This window comes from Anas acuta, chromosome 6 (assembly GCF_963932015.1).
Source record: "Anas acuta chromosome 6, bAnaAcu1.1, whole genome shotgun sequence".
NCBI classification, from domain to species: Eukaryota; Metazoa; Chordata; class Aves; order Anseriformes; family Anatidae; genus Anas; species Anas acuta.
The window spans coordinates 32,279,483-32,303,876 of NC_088984.1; the positions used below are offsets into that span (position 1 = coordinate 32,279,483).

General features: G+C 42.8%; 1 protein-coding gene across 8 annotated transcripts in view; it reads left to right on the forward strand.

Moving 5' to 3' along the window:
• Positions 1 to 24,394, forward strand: part of ERBB4 (erb-b2 receptor tyrosine kinase 4) — a 576,064-nt gene that overhangs the window by 461,421 nt on the left and 90,249 nt on the right. For all 8 annotated transcript variants that reach the window (XM_068686347.1, XM_068686350.1, XM_068686352.1 and 5 more), the window contains one exon: positions 13,917 to 14,102. In XM_068686347.1, coding sequence (XP_068542448.1) covers positions 13,917 to 14,102 — 186 coding nt within the window. The remainder of the gene's footprint in view (positions 1 to 13,916; positions 14,103 to 24,394) is intronic.

The following is a 24,394-nucleotide window of genomic DNA, read 5'->3' on the forward strand; positions in this document are numbered from 1 at the left end:
GGAATGGGGGGGCAAAAGGGTGACCTAGCTCATCTGATTGTAGATTCCCTTTTGTGCAGTCTCCCCTCTTCCTCTCACTTAACGTACACTGTAAGTGTAGCCTCTTAGGAGGGGGACCTGCCTGCCTGTCAGTTCCAGGCACAGAAGCTCACTGTGATTGCAATTACAATTTCCAACTTGTCCAGAGATGCCAGAAATCAAGCTGTCCTTGAGAACTCTGCATACCGTGCACAGGCCCCGAGAGTGATCAGGCTCCACAGAAGCTGGAAATCTGATCACTACTGAAGGTTAACTGCTTTTAGTCATCTGAAGTTTAACTGTTTCAAGACCACGTTAACTTCAATTTCCATCTTAAGTAACAATCTTCTGTTTAAGTATTTACTTCGATAATTTTTCCTTCCACAGTATGTGAGGGTAAGATGTGTGTGCGTCTGTGGGGGTGTGTGTTAAATTTCCATATGCAAGAACATGTGTCAGTACAGAGAAAAGATGAAGTATAAGCACAGCCAGACAAGCTGAGCTTATAAGCATAGCCAGACAAGCCAGGCTGTTTGGAAACAATCCTGCTGGCATAACACCGTAACTGAAAAATGCAGTGAGAGGGGGAGAGTTTGCCTGCTCCTGCTGATGGGGGGTGGAAGGGAGCGCAGTTGAAATGAATGGAGCTGTGAATTTGCCGGTGAATTCAGCAGGGCCAGGTCTTGGCCTCTGCAGTCATCCTTCTGAGAAGGCTTCCAAGTTGAAGGGAAAATCACGTGCTTTAGCGAGTGGCTGATGTTACAAGGTATTCCTGAATGCCTTCGGAAGTACCTTCGGAAGGTTTTGGTTGATGGCAACAGCAGAACTCCTTATTTAATGTTTGCATTGCAGAATAACTTGGGAACCTTGCATATGGTTGGGTAAACGTGGGAGTAGGGAGAAAATAAGGAAGGCATGCTAGTTTAGTTTATTTGCTGAAAAACACAGATGTATGTTAATTGAAACTATTAAAATATATAATGAAATTCAAGTAGTAGTATTGTCTATAAAGGGCATGTGTGATGGAAACATTTTGTAGTGATGTCTTTTAAAAGGTAAGAGGTACACCAGTAACACGTTGCTCTTTTTTCTTTTTTTTTTGGGGGGGGGAGTGTATGTTTTCCTTGGAGTGTACATTAAAGACAGTTGTTTGTGTAGCTGCATGTGTTACGAAAATCATGAGAGGAGACCCTTCTGTTAAAAAGCATTTTAAAATTGAACAAAGTGGGTGTGTCCAAAAAAATCAGCTTTAAAAAAATATACTTGCACATGTGCAAAGCAGCCTGCCTTAAAGATACGCAGTGACTGGGCCCAGTGGAGTTCTTTGCGGGGCCTTTCAGACATCTTCAAATGCCAAGTGCAGAAAAAAAACTGTGACAAAACTTGGTAAAATAGAAGATAAGATTATTGAATAATGTGATATGTTATTAGAAGCTGATCCACCTAGCAAATTTTAAAGCAAACTTCGGTACCAAAACCTGGCCAATTAATGCTGACCTAAGACTAAAAGAAACTGAAAGCTTTTATTTAAGATGCTTCCTGTTGCTTTACGTTTTTTTCTTTGTGCCTCCTGCTCATTAACAATATAAGACAAGCACACATTAAGTTCTGAAGTGCAGTGCATGTGTCAGAACGTTGCCACACTGATTTAAAACAAAACAAAAACACACACATAAAACCCCCCATATATAACCTGGCTTTTGTGGGACCTCTGCCAATAAAAAGGAGGTACTGCTTCCACAGACTTAACTGTACTACACCCTCAGCAAGCCATCTCTAGCTCAAGGTTAACAGTGAGCCTAATTAGGTTTGTTGGAAAGACTGAATAAGAAATATCTCGAGATTTAAGTCAAAGGAGCTGGCTGTAAAACTGTATGTATATGCTGGTTGATCATTTTTGAAGTATACTTGTTTGTGATTTACTTCGGTGCCAGATGGGTAGGCTATTACATATCAGACTTCTCATGAAAACTGGCTGATGAGGCGGTGTGAGCACTAGCACATGCTGCAACTCACAGATCAACAGCAAGGCACAACCTGAGCGAGGGCTAAGGGCCCTGAAGGATCAATGCATTGTATTTGTCATACTTAGTTTTATACTGCCAAGTCAACTTTAAGTTAAGGATTAACAAGGTGTGTTTGGTTTTTTTTTTGCGCTGAAGTGAGGGGCAGGAGGAAAACAGGACAGTTTTATAAAAACAAATACTCATGCTGTGTCCGTTTTTAATAGAAGTGTAAGAGTAGGGAAGTGCAGGCTTGTAAGAACTGAACTTGATGTATCACTGATCAAGTAAGTTTTGTCTTAAAATCTGCTAAGAAAATCAAGTTTGGAATTTCTCCTTTATTTCTTCATTGTAGTTAAATTGTTAAATTGTTTTCCATGTCTCAGTGCTGATCCTGACACCTCAGATACATCAGCAACTGTCACGGACTGACAAAAACGGAATAATTAACATCTGCTCATATTAATATTCTACATATTATTTACAGGAGGTAGTCAACTATCCCTGTCGCTGCTTGTCACATAGTTGTATTGTAAGAAATAAGATGAGCAAATCCGGTGCATGACTGGGTTGTTGATGATCTTTGTAATATTCAGTCAGTACCTTTCAGACTTCAGTGCAATAACTAGGATAAACAGAGCTGGAGCTAAGGTCGCAATGTGGCTGTGAGATCACAGAGCAGTAATTGCTGGCTTGAAACGCTTGGTCCTCCAGTACTGAAACTATAGTTCCAAAAATAAAAAAGATTTTACACAGCAGTATTTTCTATATTAACTTTGGCATTGATGCTTATTGCAACATACAGCCTTGCTTGGCCCTATTAAGATCTGAAACCTTTTGTGCTGTGAAACCATGGTGAGCTTGTCCCTACCCTGAAAGACTTTGAGTCAAGATGGACAAAACAGATAACAGGCAGAGGAATGATTATTGTTATTATTATCCACCATTCATAGATGGGACTCTGTGAATTGCAAGATAGAGCTCACAATCTCAGAGCAAATTCTTTAATGGTTATTATTATCTTTTCTTTTTAATTAGATTCTGGTTTTAAATTGGCTTGGATTGTTTGCCTAGAAAAGCAGATATGAGGTTTGTTTTCAAACAAAGCTGTTTTCTCTAATTACCCACCGAGAACGTGTCTGAGATGTTCTTTTGAAATGCCTCTTGTTATCAGTAAGTGCTTGCCAACAAGTCAGGTATTTTAAAGAAGTTAGATTACACTTGATAGAAGGCAAATCATGTATTAGGAACAGAAGAGAAATCAGGTATTCTCACCTCTTAGTTACTTACAAGGTGATTATGCTTGTTTCATAAAGGATTCTGCTTTATATAGAATATGAGGTTTTAAAATGCATAGATAAATCAGCATTGCATGAAACACAATTAGTGTTCACATGGACCAGGGTTTACTATTTTCTTAATGCTTTGCAAGCCAGATGATCTAAAATGTTTGAGGAAATAATTTTGGCAAGTTTTCAGCTATGTTAACAAATGGCAGCTGTGCTGAATTTGTTCAATACTAGCTTCAAAAGTGTTTGCTGATTGACTTGCGGAGGTATATCCTGTGATACAGAACAGTATCAAGGAAACAGCTGAGGTGCGGTCATGCAGCACTTTATCTGAAGGAAATGTGAGACTTCAGTGCAAGAGGGGTCCGATGAACAGGGACCTGCTAAGGACAGTTCCCAGGCATTAGTACTGACTGGAGGTAACGTCAGCAGATGGGTAACCAGGTTGAATCTACTTGGAAGTGTTCCTGGTGTTGAGGATGCTTTTTCTAACCAGGCGGTGTCCTTTGGAGGTTGGTGGGATGATTTATATGTAGATATAAAAGTGGAATTTAGCTTTTTGTATGTTCCCTGAAACCAGGCGAAACAGTTGGTTTATAAATGAACCTTGTGTAGTTTGGATGAAAATATAAGGAACTTCATCGGGTAAGTTACTTAAGTAATACAAGTGTTTGGGGGATGTTTGGAAAGAAAAAGCGTTCAAAATGGGGCAAGAAAGTGAGTTTATTTGGTGAAATGTTTTCTTGGCAAAATTAAAAATAAATAAATTGGGGTTTTAAAATACATTAAATTGCTCAAACTAAACATAACCGTTTCTGTTGAAGCTTTTCAGTCAGAAATTCCAGTGAATTCCTCAGCTAGAAGTTGCTTTAGAAATATACCACAGTGATTGAAAAAATGTTTTTGACCTTTTCTGAATGAACCCTGGTGGATTTCCCTTTTGCGGTCATCAGCTGTTTCAAAATTAAAACGACGTATATTATAAAGACAAAAATGTGGTCAAATCCAAATTGGAATGTTGAATATTTTTTCTTGTATGAATGAGTTGTGGACAACAGGGAGAAGTATGGGGAGTCTTCATGAAGCTGAGTAAGGGATGGGAGCTATTTTCACTATTAGGTCACTTTTGAGGATATGAATGCAGCATCCTGTCTGATTTTAAGCAGAGCCGGGAGATGCTTCTTGTCCCTCTCTAATTCTGTTCTTTCAGTTTAGAGGACAATTGCATTCTTGACAGTGCTGTCATTCAGATGAGAACGTAGATGCAAGTGAAACTGTAGACTACCAAAGGTTACCAATGTTGATGTTTACGTGATGGCTTGGCAAGATCATAGTGTGTCCTAAAGCTTCAGAAAGTGTTGTGTAGCACATTGTGTCACCATAAGCACGTTTCGTTGGGTTAGTGGAGAAAAAGTGGGTGGCAGTCCACACATGGCTCCATGTGGACATGAAAGTAAGACAAGAAATGTGTGTCAGCGTTTGAGTTTGTGGTTCAGTGATGCCAGGATGGCCAAAAAAAAAAAAAATCATTACAGTGAACCAAACAGTCTATTTAAACCTTTTTTTTGTTTGTTTAAATATCATCTTCCTTTTGCAGCACTTGAGTCCTGAGTGTGACGCTCTTACACAACTGAATACAGATGAGGGGGAAACATGAAAATGAGTAGTCTGTTTTGAATTCTCAGTTGTGATCAATGAACTACCTTGGTTATTGGTAAAATGTATCTTTGATTAAAATAACTCTTACTGTTGATAGTACACTTGATGAAATTAGGTTTCAGTCTGATGCTGTCCCTTTAAATTGATCCTGAAGGAGGAAAGGGCTTTGAGTGCGTGATTATAAAGTCTAGCTTTGCAGTGATATTAGAAAATTTCAAAGCGATGTCCTAAGACTCTTCAGAAAGGAAAGAACTTGATTTTTTTCGCCCTCTATCACTCATTCTTGAGGCCTTGCCATCAATCATCTTGCATCAAAAATGAAAGCAATAACTCCCTTCTTCTGAAAGGAATCTGTAGTTAAGGCTGGAAATGTTTTTCAGCCGGTCTGTGTTTAGGTTGATTTACCCTCCTGTTCCAATAATGCTGAAATGATTATTTTTTTAGTGTTCTTTTAAAACTACTTTTTTTTTAGTTGCATGAAAATAGTAAGAAACAAAACACTTTTGACAGATTATTCTCAAATAATGATGCGTGTCATAAGCTAAGTAAAACATGTCAGAATGAAACGGTATCCGTGCAGAGAGGTGTGCATGCTGTTAAACCACTTGCACGTGATCTGCCGGGAGGATTGCTAGTCTGAAATCCGCTGTTACTTCTGACCTGCTATCCAAGGAAATTTTTAAATAAGGGTTCGTTCAGGTTGCTAAGGTCTTGAACTCATGGCCATCTATGCATGAAACTGAACTGAAAGCAGGCAAGATTTTACTTTCTAATTGCCAGAAATAAACGTTTACAGGTGAGGCTCACAGAAAGGCTGGTGGGAGTTGTCTCCTGACCAGATGTTAGATGGAAAATCCTCACTTAGTTTGTGCACAAAGAGGTCTGCTCCTTTAGGCTCGAGATTCCTCCTCAGCTGTCTTAACGCAGGCTCTGATGAATCGGGAGACTTAATTGGTACAAAGGCAGCAGGGAGAAGTCAGAAGCATATGGTGTGTGGGTTTTGCACAATGTATCTCCTACTCTATCAAACATTTAAGCACGCATATAACTCTAAGCACTTGAGCCGTGTTGGGATCAGCATGGTTGTCCGTGCCCTCAGTATCAGCAGGACAGGGATCGCCGTACTACTTATTTAATTTCTGAAAAATGTGTAGTGAGCCAGATTGGCTTCTACAAACACGTGAACGTATCTGTTACTGCAAGGATGGGACCTGCTGCTCTTCTGAGGCAAACACAGAACATTTGACCCAGCAGTCTGTAATCATCACCTTCAGGAGGGAGATACTTCTGGTCCCTTTCGGCTCAGTGTCTGGAGGCAAGTGGGGCATCTCTGCCATGGGTTTGAATTGCATGGGGTGATCATATGCATTCGTCATCAACAGTGCAGGCCAAGCCTCTGTGGTGTCGCGGCAGTAAGACTATGTACCCTCTCTGCTGCGCGAGAGTGCTATCGCAGGAGACTCAGAGGGTGTGACTGCACTGAGAAATACAGCACATGTAGGCACATACCACCTCCAGAAAAGGCTGTGCACCCCTACAGAAGTGCCCCAGCTGGAAAGCAGCTCTGCTCCTGGACGTAGGAGCGCCCTTCCTATCATGTTGCACAACGCTGCAGCACTACCTTGGTCAGGGCTTTGGTCAGCTGAGCAATTCCTGCTGGACGCTGTGTTTCCATCACATTGCTGTGTGGTGTACTGCACTGTGTGGTTCCTGCTGTGCTTTTTTTTTTTTTTTTTTTGCATTGTTAATTTTTACCCTTGGAAGTTTTTGGTGTAATGGCAGACCTGTCAGCTGTATTTTTTGACTTTTCTGAAGGAGTAAGTTAATCTCACCATTTTGTGGTGTGATACACTTGTCCTCCGGTGTGTGCTGCAGTCGAGAGAATTTGTTTTACTGGCCATGTGTTTTCACCATCTCTTCAGGCCAGAAACTTGTTTCATTGTGGGGCACAGGACACGCCATAGTACTCGCATGATTCAAGTTAAAGCATGTAGCTTGGTCCTGCCCTAGAAACCTCAGGGCTTAGTCTGCCCTCGAAGCATTGAAGTGCTGTTGACTGTGTCATGGAGCAATAGTGTTGGTTATATAAGCTGTTGTCAGGTTCCAAATAAGAGTTTTTGCCCCAAAGTGCCCTGTTAAATGCATCTGTTTCTAATGACTGTAGAGCAGTTCCTGGAAAAATAGCTGTGGCAGTTAATGATGTTAGTGTGCTCCCTCTGCTTGCTACTGTCCCTCCGTGGGACTCTGACAGCCTTTGTTGGTTCCTGTTTCATTTTCAGAACTGGCCGAGGTGTTTCGACAGGAGCTTTGCAGAGAGGATTTACCTGACTGGTGAAAAACGGAAGCCCAGGGGTTGGATGTGTAGCACTGTTGCAAAGGAATTGAAAGCTACGTCTGGCATAGGGGAAATAGAACAATGGGTATCATTGTCAAACGATAAACATGGGCATATATGTTTTTGAACATATGTCTGGTGCTGTCTCTCAGCTTAAATATTTGTGCAGACTGCATATGCTAAGTTGGCTGTAACCTAAGAAATCTGTGAGGCCTAGCAGACAAACAAAATGCATTGAAAATACGTTGGACTGTAATTGGATCTGCCCTGAAGCAGGTCAGACGTGCATTCCAGACAGGTTTTTGCTCTAGCCATTAGAAGCATTGTAAAACGAATGGGAAAAAAAGCAATGTATTCACAATAGTATCTCTCCTGTTACCAGAGCACAGTTTATGATTTCAGAAAAATGCACAACACAGTAAGAAGCAAGCTTTTAAGTACTTTTATGTACTCAGCGATGATGAGGAAAACCAGGGGGTGTTTGTTCTTTTTTTTTTTTTTTTTTAACTTGTTTTCTTTTGGGGCATTTTAAGGCAAGAACAGTTAGAAGGAAACCAAAGATTTCTTAGACTTCGGCCCAGCTTACCAAACTCCATTGGGTGCATGTGTTCATCTGGAGCGGTAGAATTTGCTCTCAGCTTGCTGAGCTTGGGGCAGCACACCCCTGACACTTTTTTGGAATGGGGACCATGTTTCTCCTGCACTGACCCAGAGGGATGGCATGTGGTGGATATGTGTGGAGCACTGGAAGGGGACACGGGCTCAGTGCCAGCGAGTTCCTCCCAGTGCTCTGGATTGCATGGCCATCAGCACTCAGGAAGCTTGTGTTAAAGAACAAGTCTCCAGAAAGAATAGCTTTTCTCCTCTGCCGGGTATTTAAGTCTGATATAAGGAAACAAATATTGCTTCACCTGTGGATTCTGTTTTTAGGTGAAGTCTTGACAACCAAGAAAATAAGGTCATCAAGCATTGCATTAGGAAGTGCTGGGATCCACCAAGAGGTGCAAGGCTGTCTTAATGAGGCAGCCTGTTTACAGGATTCAGACCCTCCCCAAGCAGCTGAGGGGAGGTCTTCTGACTTACTAAAATGATCATATTGCCTTCCAAGCCAGATTTTGCACTTGATAAGGGGTAGCTTGCTGTCAGCTCTGCATGGCCTTTATGGCATCTCTGGCACCTTGGGAACAGTCTGGCTTGGGATGCCCGACCATGTAGTGAGCTGCTTCCTGGTGTACTAAGGGAGAAGTTAGTTCTGGAGGAGGTTTGTGTCCTGGACCACTCTGGGTGGAGAATAAATCTTCAACATCGCTATGAGTATGGTATTATTTTTACCACTAGTGGCCCAGGGCAACTTGATGAATCATTGCTTTACGAATTCAGAGGTCAGAGAAACAAAGCCAGTGGCAAAGCATGCTCTTCAGGAGGCAGTATGCTGGCTAGTACTTAGTTACCTGTGAGCTGCAAATGTTAACAAAAACAGCTCAGAGAATGAAAGGAGGAAGTTAAATAATGTTTTGTAAGATGTCCTGTAGGTGTTGGCACACAGTGAAAATACCTCCTTCCCACAGTCTCAAGAATTGGTCTTCCTCCACATGGAAGGCCAAAATAAAAATCCTTTAGTGGGATTTTCAGTTACTTTTGTGAAATGGCACTTCAAACAGGACTGCACTGTGTGGATAGATCAAAAAACCATTTTAGCTGGGATTTTCAAAGCTATCTAAGGAATGAAGGTGACTTGAGTGACCTGTGAGATGTGAGCAGCTAATTCCTTTCATCACCTGTGTTGACAGGTGCTTTTAGCCTGGATGTAACTATGCACTATATCTTTACAGTGATGGCTGGCTCGCGTGACTTAAATAAGCTCTACCTGTCTAAGAGTATTTTGGCTGTTCTAATGACATGTGCTCAGAGGGCTGCTTCTGGCCTCTGTCGATGAGCAATTGCCCTCCTCAGACCTTCACAGAGAAATCAGGCATAGGTCTGGCGATGGCTCCCCGGAGCCTACATGCTCACCTTTCTTGTTGGGTACTACATTGTGTTATTGAATGCGTGTGAGAGACGGAGCAGTGTAAAGCATTAAAATAATGTTTCTGTAACTGTTTAATATGGGCTTGTGAATATAAATCATAGGAGCTGAGTTTAATGCATCTGGTGGAAGTAGTATAAACACATTCAAAAGGGACAGAGGAGAGGAATGACCAACATGACCTGAGATTTCTTTAAAATACCATAGCTACCTGAGGCCTTCTGCATCAAAGCCTCTCTTTATCCCCCTTCCCCTCAGATACATTCCTACTTTGAGTAGAATATACGTACATAGCCTTGGTGGTAAGTAACTTACCTGGCATATTGCAGTACCCTAGCCTCAGCTGGTTGGGGCTCACTGCAGAAGGCAAAATGAGTCTTAGAGGTAAGGGCAAGCTGAACTCCACAAGTGCTACCTGTGTCCAGGCTGGCTGGCTTACAGCTGTCCTGAGTCTGACTGCCACATGCTGCTGCAATAATTGATACCTAAGAAGGAACAGCCGTGTAAACAATCTCCAGGAAGAGATCTGGTCTGGCTGAGGAGTTCCTCTTCTGATAAGATTTTGTGCATCTGCAGATAGAGAGTGCCTGATGTCTGATAGGAGCCTTTCAAAACAGTCCCCTCTCCTGCCATTTCGCAGATGCTGATGCAATGTTAGAAAGACTCTGACTTCTGGAGGAAATACAAAGTATTTTTTATCATTTCTCTCCCCTCACCCCTTCTGTATGTCAAGCTTCAAAGGTTTTCTTTTTGTATCAGGAAAGAAAGATAAAGTGTTCTGGGGCTCAATTTCCAATTCTGCTCTAGATTTCCTATGTGACTGGATAGTAGGTTGTGTTTTTTTGTACCTCAGTTTCCTCTCCTTTAAATTATGTTATTAGGTACAGTTTTCAAAATCATTTGTGCAATTCTTCCAGTTGAGGAGAGAGACAAGATCTGCAGACAAGGCTACCAAGAAATACAGGAAACCAGAGGCTGGTTTTCAGAGGTGCTGATGTCAGGCAGCCAAGTCTGTGAGTTAGGTGCCTTACCTTATAACTGTTTTAAAAACGTGATTGGGAACCACGCTGCAAGGTGCCTAAGTGTCATGGAAAACGTGGTTTTAGGGTCTTCAGTGTCCAAAAAGGGGGACTCTTACTCCCTACTTGATGAACAGATTATTAAAATGCTACTAAGTCATAATGTTTCTATTGTTGTTTGTAATTGTTCTCCTAGAGTCTAATTAGACAAAACAGACAATCTCTCTTACTTTGTGTTTATGCTGTGCCAGATAGACATAACCCTGAATTTAGTTCTCTTGTAGAAGCTAGTGCAATAAAAACAACAATACTTTTACTAATGAGAATGTGAACTATGTGAAGCCAGGATTCATGCTAAATTAATACCCATTAGTGACTTAGATCTATAATGAAGGTTTCGCTGCTCTGTCGTGTGTCTTAATTTATTACAGAGCAGTCTATAATATTTTATTAATGATACACGTATTTTGATTTTTTTTTTTGTGGAACTGTTGCCCAAAACTATTGGAAGGGATATGTGCTTTCCTGTATCACCAGAATGAGACAAATGGCACTGCTTGCTTTTATTATTGTACAGAAGTGGCTTTCCTTTGGATTCAGATAGACTTATAAATGGCAAGTAGCTGGAGACTAATGGAGCACATGCTTCAAAGCTTTCCATCTGGTCCCTTGGTGAGGAAAAATAATATATTGTCTCTGTTCTAATCAGTCTTCATTATAAAGAAAAGTGCTCCCACTGGAAATTCTGGAGAAACTTCACTCTGAGGGAGAGGGCAACAAGTGCTATCCCCTTATGCATCTGCAGGGGAAAAATGGAATGAATTAAAATAAATAAAAAGAGGCAGTCATTCTGCTCTCTGAAAATGGATAATGCACCTGTCAACACACATTTATTCTGGTGGCCTTCACTGACACTTTCTGCTGATCACAGAAGAGGCTAAAACTGCTTGAAGGAGACCCCACACATGCTACTTGAATAAGACAGGACTGTATTAATTTGAATTAGAGCAAAAGTTCTTAAATGATGATTCCTTATCTCAGTTTCATTGGAATTTTCCTCAGAGCTCTTCCTCCAGTCTTCCAATCACATAGCTGCTATTGATTGATTTACTTCTTCGCATATGTTTAGGAAGAAAAACGAAAGAGATGTTCCCCCAATGGAGTCCATCTGCTCTTTTCTTATCGGGCAGGGTGGGGGGCGAACCTACAATTAGTGTCTCGTTCATCTTTTGGTTTTAAGAAAAAGAGAGAGAAAGAAAGGCAACTATTATGCAAATACTCTGCAATTTGGTTTCAAATATTCTTTGTACTATGATGAGCAATTTCCTTTAATACAAACTCAGCCTACTTGCCAGGACTTTTTTCCCCTTAATACAGGGAAGAAAAAAGAGACTTAGGACTTGGGGAAGATGCTGTGTTCCTCTGATGCCAACTTTCTTAGCCTTTTTTTCTTTCCTTCTTTGGCACTATTATAGCTGTTAAATTGTCAGAAGGATGTCACATAGGTTTTTTTGGAGAAAGAGAACCAAAATAGCTTTACAAAGCTGCAGTTTCATCTCACTTTTCATTGTTCTGTTGCCATGATGAAGTGGTCTTGAAATGGAGGACTCAGCTCTGTGAATGAGGGAGAAAAGCTTTCCCCCTGTGTTTTTTTGCAGTGCCAGTTGTTTGTGATGGCAGCATTACCTGGATGAGCAGATGTTCATTTTTTTGTAAGGAGTTCCTGTGCCACTTGTTTGTGGCACTTTAGGACTCTGCATACCTTAGACAACATTAAGTGCTTCCAGTTAAATGTTAACGCATAAGCCTGTAAAATACTAACCACTAAAATTTCTGATCCTGTGGAGCACATCAGCGCAGCTTAATCAAAAGCCTTAACAGAGAAGGCCAAACTGGGGATGTAACTATATACGAGTGGTGTAGTTTGCTTGCACAAAAAAAAAAAAAAAAAAAAAAAAAAAAAAAAAAATTGGTACCTAATGCATTGACCATCAGTTGGAAAAATAAATTAAAGAAACTAAGTGGGAAATAAGAAAAATGAGATCATAGAATCATAGAACATCCTGAGTTGGAAGGGACCCATGAGGATCATCGAGTCCAACTCCTGGCACCAAACAAGTCTCCCCAAAAATTCAGACCATGTGACTGAGATCACAGTCCAAACGCTTCTTAAACACCAACAGCAAAGTCTTAAACTCTTCTTAAACTCTCAGCGAAGAACCTTTGCTCACTCATCGCACGATGTTTTTGTTTAGCCGTACGCTGGACATTTTGTCCGGTAGGATCCTATGGGAAGCTGTGGGTGTGACCGCTGCAGGAGAGCCCTGAGGCGGCCACCGCCGCGCGCCCTTCCCGCGCAAACGGCCGCGCCGAGCCCTGCCTCAGGCGCCCCGCCAGGGCCGCCGCGCTGCCCCTCAGCCTCCCTCACAGGGCTGCCGGGCCCCGGCGGCTCCCTCGATGCCGAAAAAAAAGCCCTGCCCGCCTCGATCCCCCGCTCTGCTGCACACCGCGTCTGCCCCGGAGCCCATCGCCTCGGCAAGAGGCGAATTTGTGTGTGAAAAAGTTCTGAATGCCTGCAACGCAGGGCAGCTGCAAGTTATTGAAACCACGTAAGTAGCTCTCAGCCTCCAGGGCTGGGAGGCAGGAGTGCCCCTCCAGCAGGTAACTGCACCTGGGAAACTTGTCAAGACCTCCAGGGACATGCCAATGAAAATGTAGGGGTCTCAGTCCCAGGAAAACTGACTTCTCCAAGCCTCACCTTCTTACATGCTTCTTGTATCATTAGTAAACGCATACATATGTACTTGGGTACCTCATCATATTATTTTTTTTTTCTTCTGTCACTGGCCATTGAACTAGCTTCTCTGGTGCTGCAACATATCAGGGATAAGCCACCTGCATCTCCTCTCCACACCCTGGCACTACCCTGCACAGCTTCAGTTCTCCTTGATAGAAAGCTTTTCTTTGTCCTTCCAGGTTGAATTTCCCTCCCTCCAGGAAGATATTTGTGTGGGCTTCTGTGACTCATCTCACTGACCAGAATTTTCCATCCGAATCCCGAAAGTCAAATTGAAAATTTAACACCCGCTTCCTGCTCCCAGAGTCAATGTGCCCATGGAAAAACCTCGCAGGAGCTGGGCCTGCTTGTAGCATGGTCATGAAATGCTCTGGGAAGAGCTTCCAGAAGCAGAGAAAACAACTGGGAATATAATTCTCCTTCGGGAGCCTCTCCCCCCATCCAAAGTAGATCTTCAAACAAAGTCAAGTGTGTCATACATCTTTGGTTCTGGGGCTGTAACAGGATGGGGAATGTTAAGGCAGTGCAGAACTTCTGATCTGAGCCTTCCCTGGATCTGTCTGGATAGTCTGAGCTCTATCACTTGGGGCTCATTATATCAAGCATACATCACATCAGACTGGATTTTGTCTAGGTATGCTTCACACTGGATAGACAACAAACATTTATGGTGTTTAGAGGTCACTGATCCCTTTCAGGTGCTGTCTGGGAAATCTATGCGTAAGGTTTCTAAGCACACTGAAGTAACTGGGTCACTTTTGTTGTTACAGGAAGCTCTGATCATGGCTAGCATGGACCACCCCCACCTGGTGAGACTTCTGGGTGTCTGCTTGAGCCCGACCATTCAACTAGTCACTCAGCTGATGCCTCATGGCTGCCTGTTGGATTATGTTCATGAACATAAGGATAATATTGGCTCCCAGCTTCTGCTAAACTGGTGTGTCCAAATAGCCAAGGTACGTAATTGATGATGTTTTTTTGTTTTTCTCTTTTATTTTCATAACTAGCCAAATGGCATACCATGGGGGGGTAAAAAGATTGTTTTGTTCATGTGTGTATAGTCTTGGAAATGTGTACTGTTTTGGCTGCCTCTACAATATTGTAGATTACTCATTAATACATAAACCAAAGTGTTTTTCTTGACTGCCTTTCCAGCTCAGTGCTAAGGGGACCTTTGAGGAAAAAAAGGTGAGGAAAGAAATCCCTGGTATGATGATGTCTGGGGTTGAGCACGGAAATATTTTTCAGACTCTTCTGCTGTTGATTGCTTGTAGATACTGTAGTATATTGTACATTGTAGTTTTCAACCTTTCTGAATCAGTTAAATTCTGATATGCCATCTATTGTCTGCCCACACACTGCTGAGAAGATAAACAGTTACTTCATGTCAGTCCTTAGGGAACCACTGCGGTTCTGCTGTGTTTAAGACCTATTGCAACAGCTGAGGCTGGAGGGTAATATCACTTGTCTTTGCAGAATGGGAATGCTCAGGGGCCAGATCCTGCTTTGCGTGCCCTAGCATAATGTTCTCTGCCTTCCTGGGGAGTTTTAGGAGTAAGAGTTCAACTGTTACCATTCAGATAGAGGCTGTACACCAACTAAGGTGGAACAGCAAAACAGGTCACAAAACCAGTCCCGGTGTAATCCTTGCACAGACTTCAGTGTGTGTTTTTGTGTATGTTTAGATACTCAGTGCTGTACTAACAAGTTACTGATAATCAGTTGCAAAAAATGACAAGTTCTGGAAGTGTAGAGGGCTGCGGTTTTTATCCATTTTAAAGGCTCTTCTGTCCAACCAGAATTGCATACAATGGAGTTACCATGAATGGAAATCTAGAACTCACTTCTCACTTACAACTGCTTAGAAATCACTAATATTTTTGGACTGCTTTGGTGAGAATGCTTGTTCCATACAAACATGCCACACATTGCCTTCATATATTAAATCTGTGGCCTTAAGTGAATGTTATAATATCCATTAAGGATTCTTAATTCAAGTTGTAGTGTTAAGCTTCTAACACTGGAGAAAAAAATGGAGATAGAGTAGCTGTTTTGCTAGACAGAGTGGTAGCTGTCAAGTAAGCATTCACTTTTTTAAAAAACTTCCTTACAAAAGGAAAAAAAAAAAAAAAGAGAAATTCAGCCCTCTCTGAGGTTTTGCTCAAGAGGAGGAGGTGCATATGAGGCTCATTGTTAATAGGTGTTTGGGGTTTTTCTTTTTTTTTTTTTTTCTTCCCCCCAGGATTACACCTTATTGTCACATCCTGAAGGTGACAGTAGATTAAATGACCATAATGGTTGGTAGAGGGGTTGATCCGTAGCAGTGGTCTGTCACTAACTTGTGAAACTTTCAGAGTTTGCGTGGGAAGATGGAAGATAGTAATTCAGGAAGAAAGAAACGCACTGAAATAAATGAATAGGGCAAAAAATGCCCCCATTCTGAGGTTGCAGCATTTTTTATGTGTGCTCTCTCTGTGATTCTGCAGTGCTAGGATGGTAAAGCGGCCAGAGTTGCACGGTATGTTAGGACATGGTAATGGGGATTGCATGTAGCTGGAGATGTGCAAGAGCAGACAGAAACTGTTACCAGAACAAGGAAGGTAGGGGAGAAAATACACACTCCTGTTTGAGACCTCTCCTGCAACACAACCTCCTTGCCATCTGTTCGCTGCTCTCTTGATGGACAGTGGCCATTATTGTTTATTTCAAAACATTTACCCAGTGCCACACACGAAAAGCTAATCCACCTTTATTTGCCGTTTGTGCATGCATACAGCCATTGACTTGCTGTGCTAGTAACTGTGCTAGCTGTGCACTGGACTTTGTGGGCAGCTGATCAGGAAAGGAGAGAAGCCCTGCTATATACTAGAGGCTTATAGAGCCAACAGATCTGTGGTTACACTCATTTGTAAATCTGCCTGCAGGTGGTCTTGATCTGTGTGGGCTGTGAGTGAAGCAGATGAGGTGTTAGAGATGTTTGAGTTTTGAGATGGTGGGTAACCAGATGGTGTGAAGAAGTGAGATCGCATGCCTAAGACCAACTGATGGACTGTCAGGATGAGAAAGGGGGATGCTTTATAGGAAAACGTGGCCTATTGTTGAGGGGAAGTTCAGTGAAGTTCAGTTAGCTCATTGAAATTCAATTAAGTTCATCTTCTTCTGCATCACAATAGTCTGGAGGTTAATTCTGTCTTGGCCTTGCGTTACATCCTAAAGCTTGTCCCCAGCTACCTGGGGACAGCACGAGTGACTGTGTTACTGAACAGTACTTGGGACCTATGGCAGGCTCCTTAGTTCTGGACAATCACAATTGGGGATTTTTCCTCAGCTTCTTAATGTCTCTTTCCCTTCTCTTATTTTTACTGCAGTGGTCTGTAGTGGGCATGAAGGGAATCAGTACCTATCACACAGGGATGTTCTGCTGCTTTTGCATACAGATCAGTGATACTTAGTGGGGCTGGCTTGTTAGGGTTGACAAGGTCACCACAAGTACTTGCACACCGTGATACAATCTTATTGCAGAAGCAGACTTCAAAGAATGAGTTCCTTTATTTTATTCTTGTCTTTGGAGACGTTAAGTGACAGTTGGGTGTTGAAAATCTTCCCCATCGTGTATCTTTATGTATAGATTGAACTTATTTTAATTATTAAATAGGAAGCTATCGGTGAAGCTAGGAAAGAGATAGGGATGTACACAGAAGGTTGCACAGAATTCTCTGCATTACATTGCACTTCCTGATGGGATACAGGGATGCCTTTTCCCTTGCTAGCTCCCAGACTGTAATATGGATTGGTGCTACAGTAAGTCCGTGGAAAGGTGTTTCAGAAGGAGTGAGGAGAACAGTCTTTGAGATCACCAGACAAGGAGTCCCCTTATCCCAAAAAGTGGAATAAGCATGCTGGTTGGAGTCTAGCAGCGGGGGAGTAGTAATGCTTGATTCTCCACTCATCTGTCACAGTTAACAATGACTAGGAATCACTTTGCAGCCTGCAAATAGGAAAGACTCGATTTGCCTGCAAATAGACCAGTCTCTACAGGAGTGAGTGCAGGAGATGGTGGTTGCGTTGAGCACAAGTTGTGGTTTGCTGAGGGAGAGGTCTGTGTATCCTGTGTACCTGTCCTCCCGGTGCTCACGTTCTGGTTTCCAGTATTTGGCTTAAGGATGCATCACCACATCTTGCTTTGGGGAGTTGTTGGTTGTAGCTTTGAGAAAGGCACCTAAAATGTGGTTAGCAGCATAATAAGAGGTGAAAATGATTAGTGTTCTCCCAGTTCTGTTCTCTGCTTCCTGAAACATCTCCTGGTACCTGCCCTTTGTTTGAAACGTTGTTCTACCTTCCCCTTCCCTCCTTTTCTGGTGAGAATTTTCCCCAGCAAGGGTATGATGGGAGGAATTGGAAATGCCTTGTTTCTGAAGTTGAGGTTGATTTTTTTGTGAATCATTTAAAATCAAGTTGCTGCTGCAATACAGTTCCTCCCTACTGCGCTTTTCTCCATCTGCCAGTGTGCAGGCTTTTATTTATCGAAGTCATTGCTTCAGAGTTCACTTGTTCTGCCAGGCTGTTCATTTCCATATGTCTCTACTTCTGTAAAACTAGATACAAAAACTAGTTAGGCACTATGCCTGGTTGCCAACCTGCATATGGCTCTGGAGATCATTTCTGAAGGTTGACAATAGGGCAGTTATTAAGTATTATCTACTGCCAATTGAAAAAAAGCTTGGGTGACTTTTTCATTTTGCTTATACAGATTGTGTTGAATTTATTCTGACTGTTAGATCATTGTAGGGTAATTGTGTTCTCTTTCCAGAAGCTTTAGCTTCTTATTTTATGGATGAAAGTTATAAAAATAGAGTAGCCCCCAAGCATTCTGCATAAAACGTGGTTGTTAGACAGCAGCTGTGTCTGAGGGGGTTCTTCCCTTCTGCTTTGCAGAGACACAAGGCATCTCCGTGTGTCTAGCTTGCATGTGTAGCGTCTAGCTTAGGAACTGAATGTTTAACCTTATAGCTCAAGAGTTTGGCAGAGTTTAGCTCAGTGATTTTGTCTGGAGTTGGTGTCCAGTAAGGCAGTAAGCTACCTGTGCAAATCAAGATGACCCTTAGAGTGGGAATAAGAGTGACAAGTTTGGTAGCCTTATGGTACAGGAGGATGGAATGCTTCATGAACATCTGTAGTGTTGGCTGCTTGAGAAACTGATAGAGAATCAATTCTTGCAAGGTTAGTGAATTCTCAGTAGATAAATTCTGACCTTGCCATCCAGTGTGTGACAGATGCATGCAAATCAGGAAGACTTTAAACAACAAACAAGCAAAAAAAGAGAGAAGTACTTTATGCATTCATATTTCAGTGTTTGATACAATTTCTGTCAACAAGGGCTGCCTAAACCCTCTGTCTAACACCTTGGTGCAATGAGGTGGTTCTTAGAGAAACACATTCCAGAGTAGATGAACTTGGGGTTTCTGGTCAGAAAGAGTTGGTTACACCGTGCCCCCAAGGGAGGTTACCTTTAAGATGCATCTGTTTAAGCCTATATCCTCTCACTGGTATTCTAATGGCAAAATAAGCCTGTGTCTGTTGTGATTATTATAGTGGGCCTTTGTGCTGTGCTAGGCTGTCTCCCGAGCAAATAGAAACAGATTTTTGGTACTGTAACTTGGCGTGCAAAACCTGCTAAATTCAACATAGGAGTTCAACCCAGGTAGCCCCATCTATTGCTCTACTATTCTTGTATGGCAAAAATTAAGGTTTTGTTCAGCTGCTGGTGACTTATATTACATGTGCACGAGTTCTGCTGAGCAGTGTTGGAATGCAGAGGAACTTTTTCTGCCCTGGGAGAAAGGAAGCAATGTTCCTAAAACAAAGCAGCACACCTGAGGTCACCTACCATTTGGAAGGAGCTCCGCTCTCTTGGGTCTTAGCCGGTACCCCATTCTGTTAGGTCCCAACTGCTCCTTCGGACTGCTAGATCTGGTTTTGGTGCTGTGAGCTATTATAATTCATTCACATCACCTCAGAATAGTAATGAGGTAAGGCAAAAGTAGGTTGATACAGTGGGATGTCATGGAAAGAAAATCAAGTACTTAAGGGGGATTACTTTTTATACTTTTTCAATATAAAAGAACTCTCAAATTACCTTAACTAAAGCCCTGCACGGCATCACTTATCCAGGTATGCAAGAAAACAATGTTTGAAAACACTGTAGGAAAGGAGGGAGGGGAACTCAGGGATGGAGTTTTAATGGTGCTTATGAGGGGAAGTGCAGATGCACGTCTGTGTCTGCTGCGTGTTATTCCAGCACGCTTGCACTCATTGCTCTCTTCAAGGATTTTCTACCAGCAGTGCAGATCTGCTGCTGGGGGAGCAGCCTACAGGAGCCATCCAAGCAGAGGCACTTGCAAAGCTGCTGCTTTGTGTGCCTCTCTGTTATCTCTCCCTTTAGCTGGTTCACATTACAGGCCTCTGTGGCCTTCTGTGGTTCTCTTGGCAAGAAGGATAGCCTGTCTGCTCCTGAAGCCTCTCTCCATGCCAGGCTTTTTAGAAAGGCGTACTTTATTATTGCCCAGGGCAGTGCTTCTCAGCTGGATGTAAATTCACAGGCTGTGTGAAATTCAAAGGATCTATGCTGATTTATGCAATTGAGAAGCTGCCCCAGAAGCTGGTGCAGGGCTCACCTCACATCCTAAATTAAACTGGTTCCAGCCTGCACTCCTCACATGCAGGGGAAGAGAGGCTCTAAACAGGGAGAGCCGGAGGCAAACGAGGTCCATTCAGCCGCACTGCGAGGAGCAGAGCCTTTTTCCTCCATCAGGCCGTGATGGATTAGGAGTGACTTGCTGGAGACAGCTTTTGTTATTCTCCTGCAGACGGGGCGCGAGATGGAGTCTGCGTGAAGTGGGAGGCAATGGGGATGGCTGGACAGGTTGGGAAGAGGTAGAGGATAGTGGCTGTGGTTCAAGGTCTTTCTTCTTCATTAAAGAAGCCTACCCTAGAGCTCAGTGACTACTCCATCACGGAGTGAACAAAGGAGCTTAATGACAGTCATCTATCAGCTGTCCACATTTTAAGCTTCAAGATGTCTCTATTCCCAAAGCTCCGTGCCATGACAAGGCTAATTGTATAATTATAATGCTATACCAACCCCTCCTGACGTGCTCACACTGGCAAGGACCAGGGCTAAGGGCTGTGATAATTATCACTGCGAGCAAGTACATTAGCATAAATGTAGTTTACTAATGGGGCTGCTCTATTAGGAAGTGCAGTGCATAGAAGAGTAGGATCTAAACCAAGGAGTATGAAATTAAAGCCATATTGAGACAAGACTTTAATTGTGTGGAGGAGCAAAATCAAAATAGGTGGGGAAAGCATGATTTTACCCTCCTGAATCTCTCTGTGCAGTTTCCTTTCCTTTTCACTATTTATCATGACATTTTCATGCTTGCTGGAAAGCTTGGATGCAGATGGCAGATTGAAATTGAGGACAATTCTGGTGTTGCTGGAGAGCTGTCACTGAAGGAGGATCTGTCATCATGGCCCAGAGGGGAATGACCCCACCCTGTCCATTTCCTAGGCCTTTTTTGGTACACTGCTGGGTTGCTCACTGGGTTGTAAAGATTCATACAAACTTGAGAAACCCTTGGAACAAAATTCAGGTGGACTTTGCAGAAGTGTTCTGAATCCTCTTAGCTCATGACTGGTAGAAGGGGACAGATTTCTTCCCTGCTGTGGTTATTTGGAGTGCCTGGAGTTTTGTGAGAGGCTGAAGAAGTTCCTTTTGGTCCTCTTAGATAATAAAGTGTTTTGTTTGTTTGTTTTTAATCAAAGACAGGGAATAAACATACGGACTTAAGTAATGGTGTCCAATCTGTCATGCTCAGATGAATGTGGGTGGACACTGTGTGCAGCCACTGCTGGTGCACGGAGGCGTGGGCTTAAGGCCTGGTGACTTCACGTGACTGCTAGCATGGCTGTTTTGCATTTCTTCTGGAAATAATTCTCCAAATAAATCAGGGAATTGGATCCCATTAAAAATAATTACAGCATCTCTGCACTTTAATTGCATGTTTCATTGGCCGGCACAGTATTCCTCCTTTCCCTGCATGATTATGTACATATTTATGGAGAATTTCATGCAGTTCTTCCACTTTTTCCCCACCAGTTGTTTCATTGAGCTTATTGAAGAGTTTTAAGCCATTTTAGAAACTTCTAAATGTTTTTTAACAAATCTACTTGTCCACAGGACAAGTTCCTTGTGAAAAGCCTTAAAACAAAGGAACACTCAATACAATTCAGTTAGTAAATTTTAGAGCACATTTTTTTCCTTTCTTTCCCCCTCCATCTCATACTGTCTGCGCACCAAATTCACTTTTTCTCTGTTTTTGTCCTTCTGTTTGTTACTTCTTTGCTCGGCTTCCACAGTTTCGTATCAACCTGTTTGCTGTTGCTCTTTCCATAGTGTCATCACTTCTCCCTCATTCTCTGGCTGCCTGGCTCCCTCTAACTGGTGGCCATTCAGTGCTCTGAAATAAGCACAGGAGCAGCATGATGTCCGCCACCAGTTTCAACATTGTCACGTCTCATTAGAGGGTTAGGAGAGGACCTAAATTTCTTCATTTCTTTCATAACAATGCTTTTGGTTTTCAGGGTTCGGTGCCAGCTAGCTGATGACTGCAGCCTGTGGGGGAGGGATATTTGGATCTGTAAGGTTGCATCGGGCAAAAATGAGAGATTGGGCTTACATATAAAAAAATAAATAAATTTAGAGACATCTTTTTCACAGCTTTGTGCTCAGACATCTGACTCTCTAACACTGTACTGCATACTATAGTAACATCCGGACGGTGGTGTTCGAGTTGTTCATGGCTGTGTGTATAATATAGACACATATATATTTGCTCATTAGCTCCAGAGGAATCTGCGTTGGGTGGAATGACTCAACCTCTGAAGGTGAGTGTCTCTCTCCAGTGACTACAGAGGGAGTCTAGGAGACAAGCGTGGGCTAACCTTGCAGCTCTCCGACAGCTTAATTTGGGGGGGATAAATGTGCAGGCTGATGAGGATGACAGGAACACACAGGGAATCTGGGACAAGGCAGGTAGCAGAACACTAAGCTAAGGTCTGAACTTAGAGCCAACATAAGAGCTGCTGGATTTCCTTTCTGCACAGTGTGGTAGATACTGTGTTAGGGAGCTGTACCCAGCTGTGCTGTGTAAGGGCCTGTGAGGAGCGATGCTATCTTGCTTTCAGCTTGCCAGTGACTGGAAGGGGTTTATAAGGAGCAGCAGTCATCCTGTTTTCAGCCCTGATCCGACCCCTTGTGGATTATTGAGGCTTCCCACTCCCCTGAAATTCCCATGTTCACAAAAGCAGTTCCACAGTTCATGGTTGTTAGAAAAACAGCCAAGAGATTTTTCAGCCATTTACAAATCACATCAGCCATTGCAAAGGCACAGAAATGGGCAATCTATTGCACAGAGATAGACAATTTATTGTTTTGTTAAATGAAAGGTACACTTAAGCACTGACAGTTATAGGGTCTCTGATATTGGGGACCTGACAGCTGCAGGCTACAAAAGCCCGAAGGCTGACTTGGCCTGACCAGATGAGCACTCTCATCAAGTACACTCAGCTCCACTGGGGAAAAAAGGAGGGAAAAAAAAAAAAACAGCCATTAGATTTTTTTCCTAGCAGTCCCCAACAGACCGGCTTGGGAAAGCATTATTGAAAACCTCTCCTAAATCAGATTCAGGATATTATAGGAGCACCTACTAGGGTCTGTCAGGATTCCCATTATAAAGCTGTATTTTTCAGGTTTATAACTCAACCATAAAATTCTGCTCTGGACTGTGACTTGGCATAAACTGTCTCAGCCCCAAGCATATTTTTTATTATTATTCAAGAAATATATGTATTTGGCTATTTTTAAGTTGGTGGAGTTGAGAAACAAAAGCTGGGTCTCTTTCTTTTTATATACATAAATTAAAACTGTTTTTTTCCCTTAGTGAATGCCTTTCTTTCAACATCTGATTTTATAAAGTAACTTATCCTGCTTGGATAACTACAAAAACTGAATGGCCAAGGCATTGATATTTAAAGTTAAGACACACAGTCACTTTGTTTTTGCAAAGTGACACAGTGTGCACATGCCCCACAAAAACAGTACTGTGCGCCTAAAACTACTTAAGAGTCTTGAGGAAGCTCTGCCAGGCCATTTGAAAAAAGTAGTGGGGTTGTGCAGTATGTGCCCACATTTGAGTGAAGGCTAGCTTTCATGAGGAGCTGCATTTCAGAGTTCTCCTGTGCAATCCGGTGCTCAGAAAGAAGGAAAGGAAAGGAAAGAGCTGGCCTGTGGAAAGGGAAGGGAGACGCCCTGAAGAAGCCAGTCCGTATGAGGGCTGCAGTCTATAAACGGAAGATCAAACCTAGCAGATGACTGTTAGCAGAAGACTGTGTCCAAAATTCAGATGTCTTAAAAATCAGAACAGTGGGAGCCAGGAGTAGTAGTGGGCTGAAGCCTGTTGCCCTGCCCCAGTGTGACCTGCTGTATCAGGAGCCTGTGAACGAAGTACAGGAACAGCAGTCACACGCTACCCCTTCATGAAACCTTTCTGAGGCACATCTCAAGCCGTGGATGGGTTCTGAAGATGGCACCTTATGTCTTCGTACTTCTGCGGGTAAACTCTTTCCATCCCAAAGTAAAGTTCCACAGACGCACCAGAGCAGGATGCGTCCATCCTCTGAGATGTGCTGGTGAATCCAGCAGCAGCAATGAACGGCGCTCAGTTACACAGCTCCCCTACGAAGGGGTAGTGTAGCTGGATGAATAATACGCTTCCCAGGATGCTGTGTGATCTCTGTGCAATGCAGAGGACCAAGGTTAGTCTGTTTCATGAAATGTGAGAGGGGAGAGGGCAGTTCTGGGGGCTGCTGGCATGGTTTCAGATGCCGTGCCAGCCTTCAAACCTGCAGGGTCATCTGGCAGTCAGGTGTCATTAGTCAACAGTCTCCCTCTTTCCCACTTCCCATCTGTTTCTGTCCAGCCTGTTTGTGCAAATGAGCTCTCAGTATGCAGCAGTTCTCACTGTAGGTTGGTTTTCTTTCTTCATCCTGTGACCTTCTTGGTTCCTCAGACTTTACCCTTGTCTGTGTGCCAGAGGAAAATCTGTGTTGCTTCTGTTTATTTACTAACTGCCCGTGTTAGTAAAGAAACACAGGGGATCATATTCTGCCTAGTGCACAATTCAGGCCT